Genomic DNA, 27,625 nt, shown 5'->3' with positions numbered 1-27,625 from the left:
TAAACGTTCTCCTTTTCACCGTCATCTTTCTTTTCAAACTAACCCTCAGTCAGAATAGACTTTTGGTGGCAACAGATTTAGTTGGTTTTTTTTTCCTCATTTTTATTTTTTAAATTTGTATTAAGTCACTGTTGGTCTGATTCACCTTGCTTTGTTGAGAGGTAAAATGAGAGATTGCAGAGACATGACGATATGAACGTTGGGGATGGAACGAGATGGAGATTGGAGAAACAGGAGGGAAGGGGAATCACATGACTCACTGGGTACTTGAAGGCTAAAAATAAATGCTGGTCGGGCTCTCATGCTGTCTGTCTCTATCTGACACACACATGTGTGTGCACACGGCTTTGAAAGTATTCCATCTTTTGAACGACGCCATGGTTTTTGGTTTCAGTTAAAGCCTTTCATTGGGAAATGTACCTCTGCACAATCTGTAAATCTGTATAAATATACAATATGTCAGTTACCAGCAAATTGTATCCAATGTATTTTCCGTGCAATTTGTTGACAATTTATCACTTTAATTGCTTCATATTAACCTGGAAACATTTATTGTCATGCAAAATACCAAAAATTTAACTGAGATGAGATGGAGTTTTTTGGACAGAAGAATTCAGGTTTGAAATTTGGATATGTATATTTGCTTTTCAGACATTTCCTACGGTGGCCGACAGGTGCAAATGCGCAGCAAAAGAGAAAACATGTGTCAAGAAAACTGGTATGAGGTTTGAGATCTATCCAGGTACACACAGAAAAAGGTGCATGAAGGCCTGAAGGAAATAAAGCAATCTTGTGTTTTGATTTATAATGATTGAGTGTTGATCAAGTTGAACATGGATGAACACAATAGGTAAAATGACTGTATGTAAGTAATCACTGAATGATTCTGAAGTGTACGAATCATGATCTGTAATAACATGACAACAATGAAATGATTAAGGTATGATGATTTATACTAAGTGAAAGAGGTGATTAATGCTTATGATTAATGCTTAATGGAAATCAGCACATAGTTTTTAATATTTGACTGTGTTTAAAAGTTAATCAGAGAAAAGCACATAGTTTAATGTTAGGAGAAAAAGGAGAAGGGGAACTTGTGAGTTCCTGCTGTCGCAAGCAGTTCTGAACAGATGGCCAGACGCACAGGATGGGTGGGGCGGTATGGTTGGCTAAGAACAACACGCTGAGGAAAGAACGGTACTTTCCATCCCAGCCAGCAGACAGGAGGGGCCGTACTCCCCATACACATACATGGCAGAGAACTGTATATAAGCAGACGGAAAAGGAGAAGTTCTTGTTCTTTGTCTGCGGCACCGAAGTAGAGCTAACACGAAGAAGCAGATCGAGGAAACAACAGCAGACCACACCCTGAAGCCACGGGAAAAGCTGAAGCTTCGTGCCGCCAAAGGGAGACAAGTTCCAATCGTCCAACCCAGGTTTCTGATTCGATCGTCGGTCTTGCCTCAACCCAAACATTGCAACAGACTTGGAGAAAAGACAAAGGTTCCGGAGGGATAAGGAGTTGGGTTTTCAAAACAATTGAACCCTCTCTACTTTGCTTCTATTCTAAAGAGGATTTTCCACACAAAGGATAAAGACTCAGACCAAGGTTTTCGGACGTCCCTGTTGCTAAAGATCCACCACCAACTGGGTATGAGTCGAACTTGCTTCCTAAAAAGCTATCTCAGAATCTGCGACATAGGTTAGGGAAAAGAGACAGTAGGGTATGATTGTACATGTTGATCTTATTACACCGCTCTTGAATTATATACAATTGATTATTGATCTGTATGTCACATATCCCTGCTTAAGCTTGCTTAATAAATTCATACTCTAAAATTCTAATGAGGTTGGTGGACATTGGAATTAATTGAGTCATTTACTCATTTTTCAGTTCTTTTAATAAAGGTAAAACTAAGGTACATGGTTCTAGTAAAGAGGAGGCTTCATAATTTCCTTTGGTGAGAGTAAAATAATGACCCAGGGACTTACATCCAAGTCACTAAATCTAGTCTAGTCGGTTCCAAGAGCTAGACGAATCGCTTTCGACACCAGTTTAAATAGATCATCTCTTATAGATCTCTTTTAGGGTAATACTCAGGTCTTAGAGATTTTCCGGACCTGTTAGACAGAGAACTGGTCAGTAGTCAGCCCCGGAGGGTTGTGACGAAGTGGGCGGGGCTAGCTATTGCAGGATAACGGACATGGCGCCCAACGTGGGGCGGAGCCAAGTAGGCGGGCCCTAATAAACCAAGTCAGTAAAAACAGAAGTGTGATTCTGAATAGCTCACTTGGATGGTTAACTCTGAGGGAATAGAGTTAACGGTGACTGATAAGGCCGTCGGTCACAACCCTTGCAGTAACTGTATAGCATGCAGGTGAGGGAAAGCTTCTACTGAGGATAAGTGATAGTATCCAGACAGTGAAGCCAGTAGCCAACACAGCCTGGACCCATCCCTACTCAAGAGCGCAAAGAGAGGCTTTGGGGGATAGGCAACTCGAAGACAAAGACAACTATGAATGAAGAAGAAAGGGGGGAACTGGATCCCCTGCAAGAGCCAGCAAAGGGACAAGAGGCAAGCAACATCAGCCGGGATGGAGAGAGTCATCAATCCCATCTTTCCCAATCCACATTATCACAATTGCCTGTATCGTTGATATTACTCGGTGATGGATTGGATTCCTGGATTGAGGTAATTAGGAGGGTTTTCTTTGAATCTCACTACACCATCAAAGAGGACATGGCACGGAACTTAATGAAGTACCTGGTGCAGACTCGGATATACTTTTGCACACAGCTTAAACATGGTCACCGACTGGGAGTCGTTAAATGCCCGGTAAAGGTAACCAAGAAATCGGAGATCAGAGAATGGCTGGAATGGTTCGCTGAACTCCTTGAAGGATGGACGATTGGTGAGCTGCGGATGGTCTACAGCCCCTCCGAGAAATATGACAGCCTAGTGAAGACAGCTACATTGGAAGCGGGCATCGAAGGGATCCTGGTGAACCCTCTCGCCAGTGGGGTGCGCAAATACAAAGAATATACCGAGGTTCTGCAGAGACTTTCGGCCTTCAAAGAGACCCGAGGAAAAGAGCAAGTTATATTTTAGAAAGCGAGCTACCGTTAACAGGAGTGGTTATTGGAATTATGCAGCTGTGAGGGCTACTCAGCTGACTGTTTCTTAACTGAAAAGGGTCGTAACTTCTGGATTGGAGGTAGTTAGAGCTAGACGAATCGCTTTCGACACCAGTTTAAATAGATCATCTCTTATAGATCTCTTTTAGGGTAATACTCAGGTCTTAGAGATTTTCCGGACCTGTTAGACAGAGAACTGGTCAGTAGTCAGCCCCGGAGGGTTGTGACGAAGTGGGCGGGGCTAGCTATTGCAGGATAACGGACACATGCAAACAAACAAAAAACACGCGCATAAATTAAATGCGGCAAGCAAAAAGCGAATAAAATGCAGCAAACAAAAAGAGAGACGCAAACAAAAAAGAAGACACCCCCGAATGAAATGCAGCAAACAAAAAGTGAGACGCAAACAAAAAAGAAGACACCCCCGAATGAAATGCAGCAAACAAAAAGTGAGACGCAAACAAAAAAGAAGACACCCCCGAATGAAATGCAGCAAACAAAAAGTGAGACGCAAACAAAAAAGAAAACACCCCCGAATGAAATGCAGCAAACAAAAAGTGTTGAAAACGGAAGTGCTCCAGACCACTAGGGGGAGTCAAAGAAAATAGTATTCATTTCTATGGGACCAGATGCAAGATTCAGAGAAAGAAATTTGAAAGAAAGTAAAGGTACGTATAACTATATTTCTTTTCAGAAATATAGTTATACGTACTATATAACTATATTTAGTACGTATAAATACTATACGTACTTATATTATAAAAAGATATGCCGTCTTTTATAATATTATAGAATAACAGAATAATTTATGGATAGCGTGATAGACTTTGTGTCAGTCATACCGTTCTGGGCTCGGTCTCGATTTTCTTTGACTCCCCCTAGTGGTCTGGAGCACTTCCGTTTTCAACACTTTTTGTTTGCTGCATTTCATTCGGGGGTGTTTTCTTTTTTGTTTGCTGAATTTCATTCGGGGGTGTTTTCTTTTTTGTTTGCTGCATTTCATTCGGGGGTGTTTTCTTTTTTGTTTGCTGCATTTCATTCGGGGGTGTTTTCTTTTTTGTTTGCTGCATTTTGTTCGCTTTTTGCTTGCCGCATTTAATTTGTGCGCGTGTTTTTTTTTTGTTTGCATGTTTTCTCTTTTGCTGCGCACTTGCACCTGTCGGCCACCGTAATTTCCTGTTGCCAGCTTGAGACATTGAGGTACATAAAAATGATTAAATAATAACACTAGGCATGGGCTGCTATGAGATTCTCACTGTATACTTCTGCGTAAATCACGGTCTCACTGTACCATGTCATTGACATGTAAAATTTATAGCATATCATCTAATTACTTTCATTTAGGGACTGTATTTCAACATGTTAATTTTGATTTATTAATTAACAATTTTAATGCAATTAGTCACATTTTTTTAAAAATACAACTGTCTCAAACCGGAAACTATTTGCTTGTTTCTGGTACACCTGTAAATCTAATGCATAAGCAATTTTGTATCCACCTTAGTCCTGGTGGTGTTGCTTTAAAACCGTTTTTGATATTGAGTAAAATAGTGAAAAGTCAGTCGATTGAATTGCCTTGGTTACAAATTCATTTTTGCGTTATTTGTTGCTGTGGCTGAAGATTATCTTGTGACTTCAGTGATAGGGATACCAAATCTATGGTTGTAAACCAACATAAATTACAAACCTAAATCTAAAGTCTTAATAAAAGACTAATATTGGGAGACCATTCTGGTAGATTTTAGAGGACAGACTCAACCGGAGAATTAAGCCTGACTTCAAAGGATAATTTCATCTTTAGGAAAATAGAGTCTTGTAACTATAAGCTGGAAATGAAAATTGCAGCTGTTGCATTTAAAATTGCCCTTCGGTGACTCACTCTGTAAGTAAAGAACCTACAGCATGATAAATAAGCCTAATAGACTTCAAAAACAGCTTTCTTAATTATACACCATGTGCTCCCAATGTCTCTTTGTACGCTGTTTGTCCTCCCTCTAGTTTTTCTCCTTGTTTGGCCCCATGGCAATTAATCTGTTCTTTAAGTGCTGCTGTATGTGGATTTTATAAAAGACCTCAACAAAAAATAAACTATTCTGTTATTCTGCCACTGTGTAATGTTCTTACAGTGCTATTAATAAAATAATTATTCTAATGTGATGTTCATTTAAAAGGTAATTTTCATCTTGGCATAAAATTCTCAAGGCATGATAACCTCTGATAAAAAACAGCATGTTGTCATGTTTTGACCCACGTTTAGAACCACCACTTAAAAAAAAGGGATTAACTCAGTTAACTGCTTTTTATTAAAGTCAGAAAAAGAAAAAAAGTTTATAATAATACAGAATTAACAACTGCTAAATTTAGCGGTAGTAGAATTTTATATTTTTTTGCTGTAATGTTTGTTACAGCTTTCAGTTGGGTGAGTTGCTCAGGTAGCCAGTGGAGATCATTCTGCCTATATGAATGTCTTCTTTTACTTTCTCTGGAATTAGGCTACAACAAAGCATAGCCTGATTGATTGCAATCCTTTTTATTGACTAACATTGACTTCTACAGTTTTGTGCTTGGCATTGCACTGATCTTCTATTGATGAAACCTCCAATGCAGAACACAGGATAGCATATGTTTCCATAGAGTCAAGGAGATAATGTCAGAAGTAGGTTGCATATCAAGTGGTAAAAAGTTACCTGGAGCCTGGAGGTGGTAACGGCAACTAATATGACAAAAAGATGAAGCACAAGATAAACACGTAACAGATGGCAACTTAAAGCACTCAGAATATTTTGGAATCCTGCTGCCATAATGTTGCAAATATTTTTACATAAAAATCATTAGGCATTATTTTTTTTAAGTATTATTTTTCTCTACTGACACACAACCACAAGTTGGAGTTAGAAATATTACACCTCTCAGATGTACTACATTTACAATCAGAAGGTGGGCGATTATTTTCAGCACCGCTTCCTTTGCGAACGCAGTTTTGCCCATTTATAGCACCTATGTAGTCGTAATTACTGAAATGTGCATTTCAACAACTGCAGGAAATCAGTGTGTTTTTGTTTTTGTGGGACATTCGTCTCTCTGTTGAAATGATGGATGCAAACTTTGTAACTTAGTGTGAATTTTCTGATACAAGATAAAAGACATGACATACAGTATAGCTGGATGTTTTTACACAGATGTTCAAAATGTGTTTGACATAGATGATTACATCTGCAACCAGATGTTTCTTCATGAATTTCTGCATTGTTAGTGGGATTGTAGATATGAATATCTGCATGTAAATAACAATGATTCTGATGATGCAAACTTTTTCTGCAGCAGGTAAAACCTGAAGCAGCTGTGTGGGTACAGTGGAAATATAAGCAAGTTATCTATGAACTTTAGGAAAAGCAAACTGCTATATGAAAACTTCACATCTGGTAACATCTCTAAGAAAGACCTCAAGCTGACAAAATTTGGTATTTAAATGGGGTTTAATGTAATTTATCAGTCCCGTGGAACAACGGCACTTTTATAGAATTTTCACTCTGACCAGAAATAAGATTGAAACTAATATGAACTAACATTAAAAAATTTATACCTTTAGAAAAGCGCATCTTGACTAAACTTATGAAAAAATTTTACATTTCAACAAGCATCTGTTACATGTACTAAACTGTGAAGTTCTGTTAAGATAACATAAAAATTTCCAGTACTTTGAAAATATTTTTGAAATAACTATAAAAATTACAATTATAATACAAGTTTATATGTTTTTTCTTTGAAATTGCACTTTGAATAAATGGTTTATTTTAACTATCATTGTGGTTTGACTTGAACCTCGACTGAAATAGGGGATCTATATACAGGAGCTTCAGCATGTATCCTTTCAGTTTTCCTTTGTTTCATTTCTTTTGTCCTTTTTGTAACATTAAAAGACAATATTCTCAAAGTGAACCTGTAATACTCTGATGATTGTATTATTACCTCTGTGCTGCAGATGCTCCTCACCTGCAGCACACAACAGTTAGCTCAATGTTGGGCTCATAAATATTAACAAGGCACAGTATGGCCTGATTTATGCATGCAAATCTCTGTATTTAATTACAGAAGTGTTTGTGTGCCTACTTGTTTTTCTTGGTCATTTTGTCAGGATGTCTTCAAACTATCCTCTTCAGATTAAAATTATTTCACATATTTGACTGTGTCTGCTTTAAACTTGAACACGATAACTAAACATTCCCATGATGTACTCACAGCCATACTCTTGGAGCAGTTTTATCTTTGACACCAGCTGCCTTTGTTTCTCCTTCAGGGGGAGGAGAGAGGGAGAAGCTTGGGAGTTATTGGTTTCATAACTCTTCCTCTGTTGGTAACCAGCCGAGGGTGACGGTGTCTCTGCTTTTTGAATGGTTTTATTAGGCCCCTGTGTTCTGTAAGCTGAAGAATATAACTGTGTGGAGGAAGATTGCTCCGCTGCTGCCCACTAAGGATGTTACATTTGCCTAACTTAATCTTTTTAATTAAAACTCTTAATTAATTTAGAGGACAGCATTTCTGTTAACCTGCTGTGCTACACGTGGCTGGGATTTGCCTTAGTGTAACAGTTAAGACTAAGGATATGATTTATTGTTTATTGTTTAAAGGTATACTTTGACTGAGGCCAACCCAGAGAGTGTTTACAGCCTGTTTGAAATGTCACACCAAGAGAGCATCCAAAGTAAACTCATGCAGATCAGCAATTCAAAGTATCAAAAATGGTCAAATCTTGGAATTTAACTTGGAACTGTTTGGTATCCATCATAGTCCTGGTGGTGTTTCTCTGAAAGCTGGCTGTTTTTTTGATTATGATAGCAGAAAGTCAATCAAGTGACTAAAAAAGATGGATTATTTGTTGCACTGTTTGCAGCTATGCCTATAAATGGCAGAAGATTAGCTTGTGACTTCAGTGGTTGTGTGTTAAACATGCATCCAAAGTAAAATGGGACCGTTTTTCTGATCTGTAGTTTAGTTTCCTTACCTTATGGACAGATGATTAGCTCACTGTAATTTTCAAGAAACCCATACCTGTCAAGTCTCCAGTTTTAACAGGGAAACAACCGTATTTTACCCCTCTGCCCCGGGTTGCTCCCACATTAATATTTTCCCATAAATTTCCTGTATGAGATCCAGCATACATGGCTGTAACAAGTGGTTACTTTAATAGTCTTCCCCGTCTATCATTGCTGACCAGTGTGCCCATTCTCATAGTGGTATAACAGCATCTGCTACACTTACCTGTTATGAAACCTCTATTTTATTCATATTCTAAATGATGTGTCACTGATCTGCTCTGCTTTATTTATTTCTTTATTTTTCCATTCACTTTTTATGTTTAAACCCTCTCTTTCTGTTCCCTGATTTGCCATTATTGGATATATAGGATGTGAAATCGAACTCTTCAGTATAATACACTCCTGCACAACAGCTGCACATGTGAGCCTTCAGAAAACTGAAAGAGGAAGATGCTGGCTGGTCGGGTCTGCATGGGAAATTCTCAAATTGTCTCATGATTCAGATGATGGTGCAATGATTGTTTTGAGAGGGGGGGGGAGGTCAGTTTTGAAACACTGTCATTGCAACACTTTGGAGTTAGTTAGTGAACTCCAAAGACTATTTGGAGATTTGTATGGATATATATATATTTTAATATCCAAAGAAAGTAAGATAATAAACATATTTGTTTGGTCTAATACTTCAGAAAAATTAAGAATCTCAAAGTAACCTAACTTAAATTTTTTGGACGGTGGGAGGAAGTGGAACAGCTCAACACAGAGACCCTCCATCCCAGGCAGGATTTAAGACCAGGACCTTCTTGTGCCAGATAACAGTGTTAATATGTCAACAACTGTGCCATCATGTGGAAAAAAGGGAAAGAACTCCATGCAGCAGTGTTCACTTATTGTAGATGTTTTTTTTTTAAAAAAAAATAACCAACTTTCACATTGAATAAGATGGAGAAGAATTTCACAAATCAGTTGTGATATGTGGAACATGGCATATTAACAGATAAAAAACCCAAATGCTTCTGCTCTTTCAGAATAAACAAAGGGAAAAACTGCAGGTTCAAAGAAATTATCCCACTGTATACAGAGGAAAATTACTCATTGTGAACACTTTTACTATGTCCATTATAGAGAGACAAAAAGGTTACTTTATGTTAGTGAAAGTTTAGAGAATTATTTTTTTGTACTTTGTATAATCTTGGGAAAAATATCAACCTCCTTTTGCAGCAACAATTACACTCATGAGGCTTGGTGTATTTCCACCCTATAACTTAGGAAGGGTTTAAATAAGAATGGAAAGCTCCTCCATTTTCAAGGTTTTAAAGAATTTTATTAATGGCCTAATGCTGAGTCAGAAGTGTTGGTTCCAGACTACCTGTGAGAAACTTGATAACCCAGGTATAGACCATAATGACTCTGTCTAGTTAGAACAGATCAGACTGAATGGACACTGCATGTCATGACATGAACTTGCTGTTCTCATTTTTGCAATAATTAATGAAGTATAGTTTGAGTGAAAATCATTGATTGCTGCGCGGGAACTAAGAGTGAGTTCATCAGGGGAAACTCCTTTTTCTTTTTTATATTATTTCCATTATCACTTACTTTACTTCCCTCTTTAAAATTTGGTTACTACTTTTCTTTTTCTGGCTGCCATCAGCATTGTGGCCTTCGCCTCCACATCATCATGACTGACTAAATGAGTTGATAGAAATGTATTTAAAGTTTTGCTTTTGGAGTCCTGCAATATCTGTGGTGTGTCAGGGAGGAAGTATGTGAAGTTCACAAAGACTCAAATGGCTCCTTTTCAATTCTCTTAGTAAATAATTCACTATGAGGGTCTCAATTTCATGACTTTAAGAAAATGTATTTCTTAAAAACAAAACACAAAAATTTATTCCTGAGAACAAGATGATACAATTTTCCTCAGAGGATTGCAGTGAGTGTGACACAAAACTCTCCAAAAATATTTTCTTTGTTATAGTACTTGAGTATTGTAGATCACAGCGGATTTATTAATTCAATATTGAAGAGAAAAGCGTTAAGTAGCCATTCCCACTGCAAACTAAAAATATAAATGCACAGAAATTGAGTCAGGCTTAATGAGACTGAAGTTTCAAAGTCTTACCAAGTGATTGCAGCTGAATGGATTAGATCAACATCTGTGCCTTATGTAGTGCCTTGAAAAGTATTCATAACCCTTGAATTGTTCACATCTTTTCATATTACAGTTTCATATTTTAGTCTCATTTGGCCAGAGCACTTTCTTCCAAATGCTTGCTGTTCCCCCACATGGCTTGTGGAAAACCGACAGGATTTCTTATAACTTTCTATAAATGACTGTTTTATTATTGACTCCACAAAGGGTGACTATATAAGTACATGGCTGAAATGTCTTATGTCAATAGAATTTTCTATCTGAGCTTTTGATCTTTGCCAGTCTTCAGAGTTACCAGAGACGTCTTGGGTTTAACGTTAAAAAAATATCCAGTAAAGTACATTAAAGTTCGCAGTTACAACATAAAAAGAAAAAAAGTAAAACAAAGGTTTTATGCTTTTGCAAGGCACTGCAATTATAAAGCCAGCTGTCGATTTTAACAAACGTAAGCAAAGTGCTTCTCAAAGCCTCTGCCGCATTGAGGATCAAGCTTGCACATTTGCACTGACACCTAAATATTTTAAAGCTTTTTTGTCATTGACTTGCAACACATTATCAAGTTTAGGCAGTTTCAGTGTCAAGCAGATTTCAGACTTGCTTACAGTAGCAATGTTTATATTAAAGGGGATTTACCAGAGTAAAATATAAAAGAAAATGTTGGGTCGACCAAAAATCTTCACATGCATTCATACACTCTAATCCAAGTTACCCAATTCTTCTTTGTTGTTTTTTTGAATAAGGACTTTCTCAATGAAGAGGCAAGTTGCATAGATAAACAGCTTTAACAACAGACAGGATGGACAGACTTTCACTTCTTTCTCACATAGCCTTCAGAATTGAGCTGAACATTTATTTGCCTTATTTGTGACAGTTTGAGTTATTTATCTCATTTCAAAAACAGATGAATTCAAACTAAAAGCTTGTATGATGATGACACCTATTGAACTATTTTTCTGCCCGATGTTCTTTAGAGTTTTATAGTTGCATGAAAACTCTCGGGATGTCTGCCATTTGCATGCAAGGCTGGTTCCACTGCAGAGGAGAACGAGAGGCCTGACGCTCTGATTGGTGCAGGAGTTGCTAGACAACAGATGTCCAGCCAGCTAGGAGGTGTACTACCTGTGGAGAAAGGAGAGAGAGAAGGGAAAGCAGAGTGAAAGTAAAGGTTGAAAAATGCTGAGGAGTGTGGCTTTCATGTGACAGGCATTTGCAGTGTGCAGTTTGTTGGTGAGCACAGCAGCAAATGCCATGTGTGTTAACGCTCCAAGTTAGAGAAACCCCCCGAAATGTCTGATAAATCGTCAATGTGTGGAATGTGTTTTCCACAAAGTGCCTCAGACCAACAGATAACAGCTTTTGGTAAAAAATATAGGTAATTTGTTTTATATTCTCACAACCAATGACAGCTTAAAATCTTTACAGCACATAAAAATAACCAAAGGCACAAATCTTCACGTAACAGAGAAAATAACTGTCACTCATGTAAGAAAACCCGAAGATGGGGTCAATCCAGCTGATTTTTGGAAATTTACAGGCGAAAATAGGGTTGAGAGATAGAATAGGAGAGATGCTAAATAAGTACTTTTCAGTAACATAGTGAGACTGAGAGAGCAATTAGTGACCTTGCTGTGAGGGTCATGTTAATAAAACACCGTCAACTGAGCTGTCCTTGTTTCAGGCTCTGTCTGCGGCTCTGTGCTCGTCTGTTTTCGTCTACATTTGGCAGTACAGTGAAATATTATTTAAATGGACATGTCCTCACAGGCAATATGGAAAATCTGCACACCACAAAGTAGCTGTATTAGGCTGTATGTGCAGGAGTGAGGGCAAGCCTTTACAGAATATATATATTATGCTTCTTTTCACAAGATGATTTTTCTAAGGCATAAGTGTGGTTTAGGATACTTAAGTGAGGTTGTGTTAAAAGCAGTGAAAGCAGTTAGAATTGTTTTCTTAAGTATAAGTTCAAATTAGTTTGCCCTGGAACAAAGGTAATGGCTAGTCCAAAAGAAGACTAGAAAATGGTGGATTGTTTTTACCTTCATGAAAAAAACTCAAAATTCTAGAATGTTCTTGTGGTTTATGGAAACTCTATTTTATAAACCTATTAAGTTTCATCATGTTTGCATTTGGTCAGCATTAGCACTGAAGCCATTGGTTGTTTACACAGTAAATGGAGGTAGGAGGCAGTTCATCACCAACAATTTCCCTGTTTGAAATGTGCACTGGAAAGCAAAACATGGAAATTGTTTGTCAGAGTAATATTTATGATGTTGTGATGGTGATTTACAGGTTTATAAAATAGGACAAACGACTGATGTATTTAAGATTAGAGGCAGAAGTCTGCTTTGACCTTGGTCTCTCTTGGGTGTTAGCAGTTGTTCGCTTCAGTTTTCAAAACCCACTAATTTGGATTTGTATCAAATTAAGAAGTCAAGAGAGAGCTCCACTTCAGGATATATTTACAGGCTTTAATGTTCTACCAGAACGTCTACTGCAGTGTTATACTGAACACTAAACGTGTAGAGCCAACATCAAGAAAGCAAAATTGGTAATGTGTCCATTTTAAGCCCTATTTTATGTAACCACCGTGGTCTGAAGCAGCAGTTCTTAGATTGATTGGGTTAACATTGTTTTGTGGTTTATATGTTTTTAAATAGAGATGAAAAAAATATTTCAAAAATAATGTTTTTGTGATTTGGTGCTTTTTCTGTGTGTCACAACACAATTGTTCACTCATGGTAAGGAATGTAAAAAACAAACCACTATCTCCTCTTCTGCTTCAGATTTGAATCTGTTGACAAAAGAACAGAAAAAAATTCTTCTACTTGTCTTACATGTTTTGAGTATGGATGTGTTCACCTGCTGCTATATTTTTCTTTCTTTGGTTTTTGTTTCCTGGGGGAAAGTTGAAATGGGTCACTTCTAAAACCGTAGCATGTTACTCATTATGACAACTGCTGTTGTGACTCACAGTCCAGTCAGTAGACTGGGGTATTCTCTGACAGACACATTTGTGTGTCGCTCTATGTTCATAAAGTCAGATGAAATCAGTGTACGGTAATCACCCTGCAGAGAGATGTGAGAGCCTGCTTGGGTTGCCATATCTTGTTTGGGGCTGTGCTGCATCCAGGCAGCCACACAGTCACCTCTGTACTTTTTAGTGTTTTCTTCTTGGCATGGCATAATGTGTTAACATTTCAAAAGTTTTCTTTGACACGTGCTACGAACAACATATAGCGTTTACTGTTTAGGACTAATGTCTTATTTTGGAAAATAATTTTCACTAATTACTCTTGTAGGAAATTAAAGAGAAATGTGCATTATACCAAACTAGTGGTGCTGTGTGAAAATGGTTAGTGGGTTGGCATAAAGACTGAATAGGATGGATAGAATGTTGATGGATGCCCAAATGCACATTACTGGGGCAGTAATAACTTTACTAGGTTGCACAGAATTTCTATCCTATTCTAATCTTTAATATTTAAATAAATAATTGAAAAACCTTCCATTATATTTTTATCCTCTTATGTGTGCTATTCCTGTTTTTTCTCTCTTCATCTTCACCCTTGTTGTCTCCAGTCTTTAATTACTCCGCAGCTCCAGTGTAAAGTTTTGGATGATGTACTGGCACATATGGAGTATATGTTCGTCAAACACTTTAGTAGGCACATCTGGTCAAGTCTTGCGGATAGCGGGAACTCAATATGCTTTCACATCTAGTGACAACTTGCTGAAGTTCAAATTGCACATGACTATGAGGGAAGAAAGGGAAGTTATTGCTAATTACTGCATGGCTGTTAGTTTCAGTGTGGATAAAAATGTCTTGTTAGTAAGGGAGATCAAAGGAGAATGGTCAGAATTGTATTCAATTATAGAAAGGCGATGCTAACTCAAATAGCCACCCATTATGCTCAGTACAATTTCTGAATGTACACTTTTAGCTTTAGCAGTCAACTGAGATAAAGCAGCAGAAAACCACACCAGGTGCTACCAACATCAGCCAAGTACAGGAAACTTAGGAGACCTCAGTTCAACGCATCAGGAATGTGGAAGACAGCTCTGAAAGCCAATTTGAGACAAATTGACCCCTTCAATTGTGGGAAATACCAAGATGATGCTCTGCAATCATCTGACTGACAGCTCAGAAAATTAGCAACGAGCGACTATGAATACTGATTTCCAAATGGCGTCACAATACAGTTGTATTCAATAAATTTGAAAAGTTAATTTATTTCAGAAACTCTATTCACTCAGTGACACACATTATATAGATTTATAGCACACAGAGTAACGTTTACAAGCCTTTATTTCTGTAGATATAATGCATTTCTGCTTGCAGCTAATGGAAATAAAACAGTTAAGATTAGACTATTATAGCAGACTAATAAAAACATTTGAATACAAAAATGTGGGAAAATAAAAAGTATGTTTAATCTCTAAAACAAAAAAAAAGTCAGATTAATCAAGTAAAAACAGAAAATCAACAATTCTTTCTTGTGCTGGTAAAACAACATATTTATCATTAATGTTATAGCTATAGCATTTAATTGTTTAGTTTTATTGCAAATACAGAAATCACTCTAGTCTTTAAGCCTATTGGCCATCAGTCTGCAGCAACATGTGTGGGAGGGGCAACGCTGGGTCACTTTACGCTCCACAAAGCAGGAGAAAAACTCTGACACACTTTCTCTCAGAGAACCTTGACACCAGTAACCAAGTCTATGTCCAAATTTATCAAACATTTCAACATTTAGATTGTGATCTTTTTGTGTATTTGCGTCCTGTTAGTGTTCTTGCATTTGTTCATAAAGCAGATGAAAAAAGATTTATCCTGCTTATATAGACAGTCATTCAGTGCAATTAAGGAGCAAATTACTTCAATTACTTTTATTTTTTTTGCTTCAAAGCAATAAAAAATAAAACTGAATCCTCACTCACTCTACATAAATCACCAGAACAATTAATTAATCTGAAAATTTCATAATACTGATCAAAATGGAACTGTCCATAAATGTCTTTCCATTTCATTTGCTTAACAACAACCTTGACATGCTTACATTACCTGTCATCTCGGGTATATTTCGCTTTTTTTCTCAGCTATTTGTCAACTTACATACCAGAAGTCATTTCGAGCTTACTGTGCCCCTTACTGTGCTGTTATGTTGCTGTGTGTGGCATGTAACCAAGCACATATCAGGTCACATTATTTCTGTCAAGCCTCTCAGTTCTAGTAAGCAGAAGAGCAGGCTGATGCAAAGCCAGCACGCGCAGACGGACTCAACATAAACACGCTGACAGTGACATTAACTCTGTCCTGTGTCCTCCACTGAGGCAAACATGAGCTGGAGCCAGCTTCATGTGGGATCATTTTTGCAGCCAATCATCATGGAGCATGAGAAATACTGTTAATGTCTGTGTGTTTGTGTCTCCTCTGCTTTTCTTTTAGATCATCAAAAGCTGGAGAGAGAGGCAAGGATTTGTCGTTTACTAAAGCACCCGAACATCGGTGAGTGCTAAAATACGCCAGGACACACCCGTTTTGTCCTCAGGTCTCTTGTGATATCCGCAATGACTATTCATCTTTGAGGCACAGTTACGAGACAGTTTCTTTAAAATAAAAGTGGAGAGTGAATTTGTGTTTGAGTATCTAATGATATTGTGCCTGTGCAATCTTCTAGAAAGATTTAAGGAACCTCCAGCTAAAAACCTCTGACCTCTTGGACTTCTTAATCCTCACTACACCACTGATGGAACCTGTGTATCTCTTCTTATGCTTTGTTTCTTTATTACCACATTGAGCTCAATATTTCTGATATTCTAGATACATTTTAGTGAGACATGTGCAACTATCATAGCAGACAATTTAAAACAGTTTAGCATACAGTTTAAAACAGTTTAAAGCTGCAGTAGTTAGCTTATAAATACGTATTTGTTAAAATTATGTCCTCATGGTATCATATGAGACAGATAATCCGAACTCATCTGCCTCTTCACAGTGGTTCTATAGCTATCTGCAAAAATACAACCAATCACAGCTAGGAGTAGGGGCTAAAGCTGTCAATCAAGCTCACGTAGACACTACGTACACCTTCTTCCTTGCTTCCTGCTGCGCAACACCTCCTGTGTGGCGATTAAGCTTGTCCAACTTCAGCACAGTTGCAGCAAACTGTCAAGCTTGTCAGTTTGCTCAAGAGCATCTCTCAAACAGTGCTCACATCTTGTTTTGGGAGGGTGGGAGCACCATGTATAGAAGCATGATTGACAGTCCTGAGACCCTCCTCCTGGCTCTGATTGGTTATTTATGACTGAGAGCAATGATTTCTGCAGATGGCAGTAGGACCACTGGAAGGAGTTAAATTTTTTTAATTATCATTCTCATTATACGGTCAGGAAAATGACAATTAAACATTTTTTATAAATAAACTTATTTACATAAAAGTTACCTACTACAGCTTTAACTTTAACTCTTCCTAAATTTAGAAAAGTCCTTTTCCCAAACAGCTCCACATTTGATACTTGAATTGGGGCTTTTCTTTCTTTATCACTGTTTGATTTCCTACGTGAGCTGACTATGTTTTTGTGAAATCTCCTCCACAGTAAGACTCCATGACAGCATATCAGAAGAGGGTTTCCACTATCTGGTGTTTGATCTGTGAGTAACGAACTCCTCCTGCCTATCTGTTCACACACCCTCCAGCACAGTCCCATTTTGCATGTTTCGTTGCTTGAATGAGATTAAACAATACTTCAGAGATGCTGTTAGAGATTTTGTTATTTCTAAACATCTTGAGACTAAACGAATCGGTTTCTGCCAAATGACCCAAAGGTTTTCATACAACATAGAATAAACTCGTCAGACTTGGCTCTGCAGTAATTACAGATGTTAAGTCTTTCTTTTTTACTTTAATGGTTTGATATGGTTTGCTCTTTGATAACCACATTAAGGTTTTGGAAACTTTTTCCATCCTGGAATATTTCCTGTACATTTGAACCAAAAATCAGACATTCTTGTATAGGGGAAGGCATTTGAAAAGTGTTTTGAAAAAACCATGCTTTAGAAGTCAATATACATTTACACTAATACCAAATTCCACCTGAAACAAGTAAACTCAATGCATGATTCTCTGTGGGTTTGTTCTTATTGTGCTGTCCAGTGTTATTTTCACTTAAAACACACCTTTTGGAGCTCTTTTACCAAACACACAGAGGTTGCAAAGAACAACCTTGATAAGTGTTTATTGAAGAAAGCTTATGCTGATTATGATAGGGTTTTTCACAACAAGACATTTTTATTTATTCTTGTTAAGAACAATTTGACTTGTGATGAAAGTTAGAACATTAGAGGACATTTGATGCTGTTGCCGGGGAAAATGAGGGAATTATCTAACAGAGCACAATGGAAAGAGTGGAATCTGGTGGTCAGATGCAAAGGAGAGTTTATCAGTAATTTTATTCCAGAAGAGTCTAACTGGAGGACAATACTGGATTCCACGGATGCTTTTATGATAGGTTGGTGAGTAAGCTGAATATTAGATATGGCCTTTTCGTTTGATAATACCACTTGAAAATTACTTGCTATGATTGGTTTTTATTGTAACTCTAATTTTCGCTCTAATTTGCAGAATTGTTTTTTAATTTAGAAAAACCAGAGACTAGACCAGGTGCATGTAGAGATGAGTGATATGGACTTAAAAAGTCATCATGATATTTTGGTGTAAATGATTAAAGTGACAACAAAAAAGTATTTCTAACTTCTTTGCAGAGTTTTTTAGACAACTGTATAACTGTGGACTTGCATAAGTATCTGTATCCAACATCCTAATGGGTATTTGAAAGGGCAGGCTATTCAGAGGATAAAAGCTCAAAGGTTTGCCCATCTTAAGCTGAGAAATTGCAGAGATCCTCCTTTTCATTTATCTATTTTATTTCCAGATGCCAAGTTATAATACCGTGTTATTAATAAACAGAAAAAGAAGCTGAAATGAATATCTAAGCAGCAAATTTTAGCTTAAATAAATACATGAAACATGATAAATCAGGCTACATCATCTGAGCTTTCTTTGGTGGTTGTTTCAATCTCAAACAGCAACAATGAACTGCTGCTGGTAACTTTAGCAAAAAGCCAATACATTTACTTTACACATACGAGACTTTAATCAATTGGGGCACTTTTAATCTCCTCTTAGTACTTCTGAGAAACTGTGCTGCCTGTTCGTGTTTAACTTTAGCTACAGGTACTATGCGTGCCAAATAAGTACAAATAAGGGACAAGTAAACGCTCTCCGTCAGTTTGTAATGAGAAGGACGAGATCACGACAAACTCATGTTGTCATTGTGTCCCTGCAGGGTGACAGGCGGAGAGCTGTTTGAGGACATCGTAGCCAGGGAGTACTACAGTGAAGCTGATGCCAGGTAGCACCCACGTCCCCCCAACACACACACACACACACACACACCTACACACACACACATACACCCCCACATGCTTTCCAACAGACACACTCTGCTGAGCATAGCAATCATAATGCATCTTTGTCTGCTAAAATAGGGACTATTGTGTGTGTATGAGGCCGTGTTTGTGTTCACATATGGCCGTCTCAGAGGTTTGGTACAGCTGCCTTCTCTCTGAGGCATCTTTGAGTTATTTATACAAATGATTAATGACATAAAGCCTGCAGTATTCATCATGACCAACCTAGCTTATAGTGCCAGCTTTGTGCTGGAAGATGGCCTCCCCAGAGAAATGCACAGAAAGAGTGTACATCTGTTTTGTCTTAGCTTTCTTGCCGTACAGGCCATATGGTGTTGGCCTTATAATGTGGTTTCATAGACTGAATGTGATGTGCAAGGTCTTCTTGTCATTTATCCTGTCTTCAGTCAGGTAAACTGTATGAGGAAAAAGCAGAGTTTTATGAAATTATCTTTTCACTCTCCCCTTTTCATCACTTTCCCTCTTCCTGTAATTCCCTACTTCCATCTCTCTCTGTGGTTTATCCTTCCATTCACAATTCTTTTCATCTCTCTTTCCTCAGCCACTGCATACAGCAGATCCTGGAGAGTGTCCATCACTGCCATGTTAATGGGATTGTTCACAGGGATTTGAAGGTTTGTATGACCAAAGGCATTGCTGCAAACTCAGACAATATGAAGCAGGGGACAAGATTTAGAAACTCCTGTACTTTTGTTAGACATGCATCATTTTGGGCTCTATTTCCAATCTGTTGGTTTTTCTAAGACTTTAAACTCGCTGCTATTGTTTTAGCCAATTGCTGCTTCTCTTTAAGACATAACCTTTTAAAAGCAGCATTCAGAATACTTTTTTTTCCCCTAGCCTTCCCACCTGAGTAGATTAGGGGTTACACAATATGTTGCTTGTAGTATATTTGACAATTAAAATTTTGTTGTTTTAATGGCAATGAGGTGGTGAGGTGACCAAGTCATTGAGAAATTGCATCCAGGTTGTTTCCGTGCCAAAACAGGAGATTCTGGCCAGAAGTCACTTGTCCAGTAAAACCTTGTTGCCGAGGTGGAAATAATTACTTTTTTAGAAGCTGGATGCTGGACTACTCATCATTTGTTTTCTGCTTGCTATGAACACAAGGCAGAAAGTCAGTGACACTTTTTAATAATTTGTTCACTCATCGCAAGTCATGTTACCGCACCATTCACCTTTCTAATCACATATTGCAAGGTTTACTAATATCATTCATCCCTTAAGCAAATCATTATTAACATATCATAACAGATGTTGGGAGCAGAGGTATTATCAAAGAGCAGTGGCTGTAAAATATATACTTGATTTATCAGTTTTAATTAGTCTAGTTTTTTATATTTTTGACTTCAGATGATAAAAGGTAATCCAGACTAAATGGAAAACTTTAAATAAGCTATTTTGTTTAGCTGAGACAGCAAACCTTGAAGCATATGGTTGGGGATTTTGCACAAAATTAGTAAAGGTTCAAACCTTGTCATAGTCTCTCTTTTTTGTTCTGAGTACCTAAAATACCTCCACATATGTTGGGGGCTTCCTCAAAACTTTGTAACCAAGTGTTGTTCAGCTAAAGACATCTTTGGTAGCCAGGCCTGTCAATCCAACAGGGTAACAACTCCAGAACATTCTTTTGCACTTCAAAATAAGAGTCTCAAACAAGGATCTGATTACACATTTACTTTTTATATGTTACCCTGAAGAGCTTTGAGTCTTCTTCACTTGTCAGCATTGTCTTCCAGAAAATGTGTTGTTGTAAGAATGACCCTGTAGTGCTTAGACATGTCAGATTCACTCACTGAAAAGTGGTTGTATTTTTAAGTTTCAGATGGTCCAATCACCAGTCAGGGTCAATGGGAACATTTGAAAGTTTGTGCATTTTCATTTGCTACCGTTTCTTCCTCTTGTTCCTTAAAGAAAGAAATTGTCATTATTTTTTTCTGCTAATGCCAAAGTCAAGAATTGTCTTCTTGCTGAAAACTGATATTCTCTTGAGCATTGTCGTTGGATTTTTTTAAATGATTATCTGCAATTGTGTTGCAAGGTATTGATGGGAACAGAAGTAATCGAGAATCAGCATAATTAGAAGTAGGATGTGATGACAATTAGATTAGGGGTAAAGAAAACTCAAAAGTTAGTAACTCTTGTAAGATTTTAAATTTGCTGAATTTGTTGGGAAATATGTCCTTTGCTGAAATGGTGAAGCTTATATGTGCCTCATAATATCAAGATTTCTTTCACTGTTATGTAAATGTCTGTGTTGATGTGAGTGTCTGTGCTCGGTGAGCTGTATGTCTGCCATAAACCGCCAGCTTTGCAGGCTGTCTGTGTTTGGAGTCAGTAAATGTTAACAAATGTATTATTCATTAGAGCACACTGTCTCACTGGCCTTAGGTTAGCAAAGACCTTTCTGCTCCACTGTATGTGTGTTTTTGAGAAAAGGCGTGTGTGGGTGTGTGTGTGTGTGTGTGTGTGCTGTGGGCTCATAAAAATCTTTGATTGTACTAAACTGTGCCAGTCTCCAACGTGTTTGTAGTTATATATATGTGGCTGAGTCATGTTTTTACGCCTCTTGTTACCCCACTCCTTCCCCTGTATCTATCTTTCCTCACTGTGGGCTTTGCTCCCACTCATGGATTTTATCAGTATATTTATGGCATTATAGAAAGAACACTCGTTCTTCACCAAGCCTCTCTTTCTTAATCCATGAGGCTCAGGAGACAAGTCCATAGTTCCAGCACAGAAAATGTCCGTGGTCACCTTGAGAGTCAGTCCTGTGCACGTTTTGTGTCTCTGTCATCTGTGTGACAGAAAGGGAGTTGCCTCAGACACTGATTTAAGAGCAGTGTAGTGTCACTAAGACCTAATAGCTTTGATTAGGTGTTGGTTTGGCTAATCTGATTTTAGATCTGTGTCTGTGGGCAGCATGATCCCTGAGCGTCTGACCTCTCACCTCTAACCTGTTTGACTCCGCCCCCCCCAGCCTGAGAACCTTCTGTTGGCCAGTAAGCTGAAGGGGGCGGCGGTCAAGTTGGCTGACTTTGGGCTGGCTATCGAGGTACAGGGGGACCAACAGGCATGGTTTGGTGAGTATCCACTCATCTGTTTCTCCACTTTTAGTTGATGAATGATTCAACTATATTGTCAATCATTTTTTTACGTTAATAATTCACAAAACTCCCCAAGTTACTAACAAGCCAGACTCTGAAACAGGAAAAGGGTTTAAGTCCATGTGAAACATAACTCAGTGTCATATAAAAATAGAGGTGTGGACATGAGACAAGGACTTGGTGTCGAGTTAATTTTACAAGTCACAAAAACAAATCTTGTGATTTGTCCTAGACTTGTTCTGTCCTTCTACACCATTACAAAAAAGAACTAGCCTCCAATCTTATTTAATTGCTGTGAAATTTGTCTCTTTGCAAAAGTTAATCAAAACAAAAGCATTTTCTGAAATATGTATTTCTTATTCACTCACTCTGTCATGGTACTAGATATCTTTTAAAATGGGTTCTGGGGAATTCTAAAATCAGAGCCTGTTGTCCCTTGTGTAAGAACACATTCTTTCCCAGGAATCCAAACCCACTTCACCAAATTAACCCTCCTGTATATTCAATTCAGTATTCACCTAAAACAACACAGCAGTCAAAGTAAGCTTTCCACAGCAGATGTGTTTCATCACAGTCCCTTTCAACGCAATGTGAATAAACAAATCATTCTCATGATGCTTTCCAAAATGAAGAAATATACTTACCGTAATATATATTTCCTTCTACATCTCCCCCTCTCTACTTTTAAACTCTGCAGGTTTTGCCGGCACCCCTGGGTACTTATCCCCAGAGGTCCTGAGGAAAGACCCTTATGGGAAACCAGTTGATATGTGGGCCTGTGGTAAACAAGTTTCAGATGTTTTCACTTTTACATGTTGAATACAGTTGATGATTTAGCTAAATCATTGCCAGTGGCTTTCTGTTGTGATGCAACTCTACAACGTCACATTTTGTCCAGATTTTGTTGCAGTGTAAATTGTGTTTGTATAATTTTTGAATCAATACTGGTAGCCATCCTATTGCCTTTTTATTTGTTTATTTATTTAATTATTTATTTACAACTGATCTCCTTTTAGGTGTGATTTTGTACATCCTGCTTGTGGGCTACCCTCCTTTTTGGGATGAAGATCAACATCGCCTCTACCAACAAATCAAGGCAGGGGCCTATGATGTGAGTGTCCACAAATATATGTACCTTACATGAAAAAAAAAACATAAACACTAATTATTTGTAGACATTTCTTTGGACAGACTGATGTTCTCATCATACTGTACATAACCGAGATTCAAAAAAGTGTTTTTCAAGTTAAAACATCGTATTTGAGAGATTCAGACAGGAAAAAATAAAATTAAAAATTACTTTGCTGCAATATTCAGAACCTATGTTTACCAATGGAACATAGTATCTTAAAAAAAATGTCTATGTATCGTGCATAATGTAATTAAAAAAACAAAAACATTTGTGTCTGATTTGTAAATTGTTTACCAAATTTATGTTCTTGGCAGTCATATGTCCTATATCACACATTGCCAGATTCACCATCAGACAACTCCCATTAACCTATTTCTGTTTTTGTTGTTAGCAAGTAATAAAACCTGAATATATTACAGAAATGCAGCACATTAAAACTACATTGCAGTTCCTACTAAAAGTATTCTGAGAATGATGCTCTACTATGGCAAAATCCAGATTTTTGTAAGATCAAAATGTCTTCTGATAAAATATACACCAAATAAAAACCTACTCTGTTGTTACTTTAGTCAGGGAGAGAGGTTAAAAATATCATAGTGTCTCAGAGGTTATCGTCAAGCTCCCTCCCACACTTTGCCTTTCTTTCCAAGCTTTCCGAAAGGTAATATTATCCAAGGTGAACTGATTTGCAGGACTGATCATGTGGGCACGGCTCCACATAAGCTTTTAGTTTTACTTGCTAAATCTTGAGCCAGGCTGCAAGCTCGTTCAGTTGTTAGCTCTATTGCCTTTCACCAAGGAGGTTCTGGGTTCAAATAGAACCAGGGCTTTTCTTAATTTTCTTGCAGGGTTTTCTCCAGGTCCTTCAGCTTTAACAGATGAAAATTAGCCTTTTTACTCATTTTGTTGCATTTACAAAAAGATAATTATTGTTCATTGTCCCTATGTATACACACTTCAAGTTCCTCAGACAAATACACTCACATAAGATCAAAGTCACAAATGAACATTACTCATTACTGATACGCAACAAGAGCAACATATTTCTTCTTTTGATGATCTCCTACACGTTGTTTTGCTTTTTTACTGGGTTAGTTTACCAGTCAGAACTTAGGAATATGATTTGATTGCAATAAACAGCTACTGTACATGACTGCCTCTGGGCTTGTGATTGGTGGTTCATACAGTGAGTGGTACTTATAAACTGTGATTACAAATCTTTCCCACTCACAGGAATGACATAGTTGGAATTTACTGTCATTTCTGACAGATGCTTTAAAGAAATAGAAGTGCGATGGCCCAGTAATGACCCTTGGTTTACTCAAGAACTGAGATGGATGAATTTTGGTATTTTCAACACTCAGGGAGTTTTGGAAATCCCAACTCTCACTGAGTTGTTGATTTTAGTTGTTGTAATTCTTTAGAAAAAAAGAATTACAATCTGAACATCTTTAGAATTTATTAGGCCTTGAGAGTTGGCTGAGACGACTTTGATAGTTTGCTTTTGGTGCATAAACATTGTGGTTTTTGAATATAAACAGATCATTGTACAAAGATTTTGCTTATGCAACCAGATGTTCACATACAGCGACTTAGTCAAAGAAACAAGTTCTCCATCTCATCTAGATCTTTTTATGGTTTCAAAAGTGTCAAAAATATATTACTTTTTTGTGTTGGATACAAGAGCTTTAAATGCTCCTGTGTTTTTATTAACAGTTTCCATCCCCAGAGTGGGACACTGTAACTCCCGAGGCCAAAGATCTCATTAACAAGATGCTAACTATCAACCCCAGTAAGCGCATCACCGCTGCAGAGGCCCTCAAACACCCCTGGATCTGCGTATGTTTCAATAAAACATAGATGAATAATTATACAGATCTTGATTCAGTTGTGTTATTGTCTGCACCCTTTTCTAACTCTATACGTTTTCCCTCCTCCTTGCAGCAACGGTCCACTGTAGCCTCCATGATGCACAGGCAGGAGACTGTGGAGTGCCTGAAGAAATTTAATGCAAGGAGGAAACTCAAGGTGATACTGCAGTCAAACAATTGGTGATGTTTCTATTTATGCTGGGTAATTCATCTGCCCATTCCTCCCCAGTCTCTCCCAATATATCTCACAGTAACCTCAAAATGATGACGTGTCTCCAAATCCCTAATGCGGCACTGCTGCTAAGCATTTCTCTTCTTGCTGAAACCTCCTAATCAATCTTCCTTCCTATCTTCTTTTTTGACCATTGCCATTTCCTCCTTCTGTCCTCTTCTGTAACTGCAGGGAGCAATATTGACCACTTTGCTGGTCACAAGAAACTTCTCAGGTATGTTTTTCTCAGCCTGGTGCCCCATGACTGGTTTCTAAAATGTATCTTGGACATTAAACATATTGGCTGGTTGTTAGAGAAAGTTGGCCTTTTACACTTATAATGGGAATTTTTCTATAAAAACTCAATTTGATTGATTGACTTCAATGCATGCTGGAGTTGGAATTTAATATATTTCTGTATGGAGCAGGGATGATTTTTGGCCAGTGGTAAACAGATTCATCTCACTTTATCTCTCTAGCTGTTGCTCAGTCACTCTTCTTCTGCTTTTTCATATTCTCTCTTGCATGTATTTCTTTTGACCTGTCACTAATATTCTGGGTTTTGTTGGCCCACTTTCACTTTCCACTTTTTACAGTAAATTGCATCAACACATTTGTGTCTCTTAATATTCACAATTTTCCTCCCTTCTTCAATTTTTATTTCCGTTTCTGTGTTTGGATTGTGGTATCCATTTGAGGTAAGATGTTTGGGATGATGAGGAAATGTGTGGGGATGGATCCAACCAATTTTTTTTATCTTAAGGCTCTCCTTCTGTCCTAACAGCCTGTGAAGCATGCAAGGAGACAATTTCTTTCTTTCGTTTTTTTTTTTTGCATTTATTCTTTTAACAAAACCAGTATTGCACCATGAAAATTTAAAAAGAGGAACTTCACAAAGAACAGCATATGGCATAAATTTTAAAATGCTACTAATAGTTTAAAAAAAAGTATAAACAAAAGTATATTTAAAGCAGAGGGATGGTACTGAATAGAAGTGCACCTGTCAGAGACTTGTTTCCAGTTTATGATCTTTAGTTTTGTAAATATCTGATCTGCTGATAAGTCTGATTTCTCTTCGATGGCCATAATTCATATTTTTCAATAAATTATTTTTTAGAGTTCCTGCAGTGAGTGTGTACTGATTTATAATGTTTTAGTAATAGTTTACAACAAACAAAATTTGATTATGGAGTTGACAATTTTAGCTGATAGCTGATAGCGACTAGCATTATTTGAACGATTAGCACCATTAGCATAACTAGCCAAAGACATAAGTCCCTACTTTCTCTTGAAAATGTGGACCCTTACCACAACTCGGATATCCCCAAATAGCTAACAACATTGCTAAAATTGGCATGTTCCTTAACAGAGAGAAGTTGAGGAGCTGAAAAGAATAAAACAGAACTTTTTTGAATGTTGCTAAAGTATGGTAACTGCTAAAGCTCTGTTTGGGTCTATGCCAATTTGATAGAAGTCCAGTTGCAAGCAGCTGCCAGATGCAAGCAGCAAAGTTAAGTGCAAAAGAATGCACTTAAAATCGCAAAGCAGTTAAATGACCGGTATTCTTAAAAGTTTAGTTCTCCATAGCAGACTGTTTTGCTTCCAATAGTTTTTAAAATAATATTTCTACTTCCTCAGTATTTCTGTCACTGCAATCTGATTACCCTTTGATATTATGTTGTATCTAAATGGAAAAATACAGGATTTTTTTTCACTTTACGATAAGCCAGTCACCAGCCAGGGCCTACCAAGCTGATTTGTCTAATTCAGATTTCCAGCCAATGTCTTGGTGCATAGAGTTGAACGTTTGGGGTTCTGGTGCATGTGTATGTCACTTTAAGAATGTAAGTCTTTTACTGTTGTTAAGTCATCTTTTCACCTGAACTATATTCACTCAGCTACAACCTTCCCTTCAGTCCCTTACTTATGAATGAAACTCTAGTAGGATAACTGCCTTGCATAAGTGATAATGGTATTAGAACCATTTGTAGTATAACTTTATAGTTCTTACACTTGTATTTGCACATGTAAATTAAAGCTAAGCACTGATGGTTAAATATGCCTGCTGCATGTTAGTGAGGCCTCAGGCACAGGACTATGTTTATGAATCCTCATTCTGAACTTTTCTTTCTTTCTTGGCACATGCAGCAGCCAAAAGTTTGCTCAACAAAAAAACAGACGGTGTTAAGGTGAGTTGCAGAGGCCGGCGGCCCTTTTCTTTCTCTTTGCATTGTTTTGAATGGAATGTTGAATTGTGCCTGGGCCTTATGGTTTTAATTATGCACTTGATTACAAAACTATGGGACAGTCAGTATAAGCTATGAAAAATGCTTGTTTATAAGGCTGGTTGTAGAGCACATACAGTATTTAAGTTTAGTCCACTTAATTGTCTATTTACTTTCTCCTATGTATGTTTCCTAAATTTATTATGTTGCATGTGTTTGGTAGTCCTTATAATATAAAGTACGGTATAGGGCCTGTACTGTGGT

At 37.6% G+C, this 27,625-nt stretch overlaps 1 protein-coding gene across 11 annotated transcripts in view; it reads left to right on the top strand.

The window, feature by feature from the left end:
- Positions 1-27,625, top strand: part of camk2d2 (calcium/calmodulin-dependent protein kinase (CaM kinase) II delta 2) — a 55,010-nt gene that overhangs the window by 13,505 nt on the left and 13,880 nt on the right. For 7 of the 11 annotated variants that reach the window (XM_028017370.1, XM_028017363.1, XM_028017368.1 and 4 more), the window contains exons 3-13: positions 15,771-15,830; positions 16,922-16,976; positions 18,671-18,736; positions 19,357-19,429; positions 21,796-21,898; positions 22,620-22,703; positions 22,939-23,033; positions 24,771-24,893; positions 24,999-25,082; positions 25,329-25,371; positions 27,285-27,325. In XM_028017370.1, coding sequence (XP_027873171.1) covers positions 15,771-15,830; positions 16,922-16,976; positions 18,671-18,736; positions 19,357-19,429; positions 21,796-21,898; positions 22,620-22,703; positions 22,939-23,033; positions 24,771-24,893; positions 24,999-25,082; positions 25,329-25,371; positions 27,285-27,325 — 827 coding nt within the window. The remainder of the gene's footprint in view (positions 1-15,770; positions 15,831-16,921; positions 16,977-18,670; positions 18,737-19,356; positions 19,430-21,795; positions 21,899-22,619; positions 22,704-22,938; positions 23,034-24,770; positions 24,894-24,998; positions 25,083-25,328; positions 25,372-27,284; positions 27,326-27,625) is intronic. The other 4 variants (XM_028017364.1, XM_028017369.1, XM_028017367.1 and 1 more) reach the window with 1 other exon arrangement.

This window comes from Xiphophorus couchianus, chromosome 5, assembly GCF_001444195.1.
Source record: "Xiphophorus couchianus chromosome 5, X_couchianus-1.0, whole genome shotgun sequence".
Classification (NCBI taxonomy): Eukaryota; Metazoa; Chordata; class Actinopteri; order Cyprinodontiformes; family Poeciliidae; genus Xiphophorus; species Xiphophorus couchianus.
Note: the sequence above shows the minus strand (reverse complement) of the source record. Positions and strands in the feature narration are given on the sequence as shown.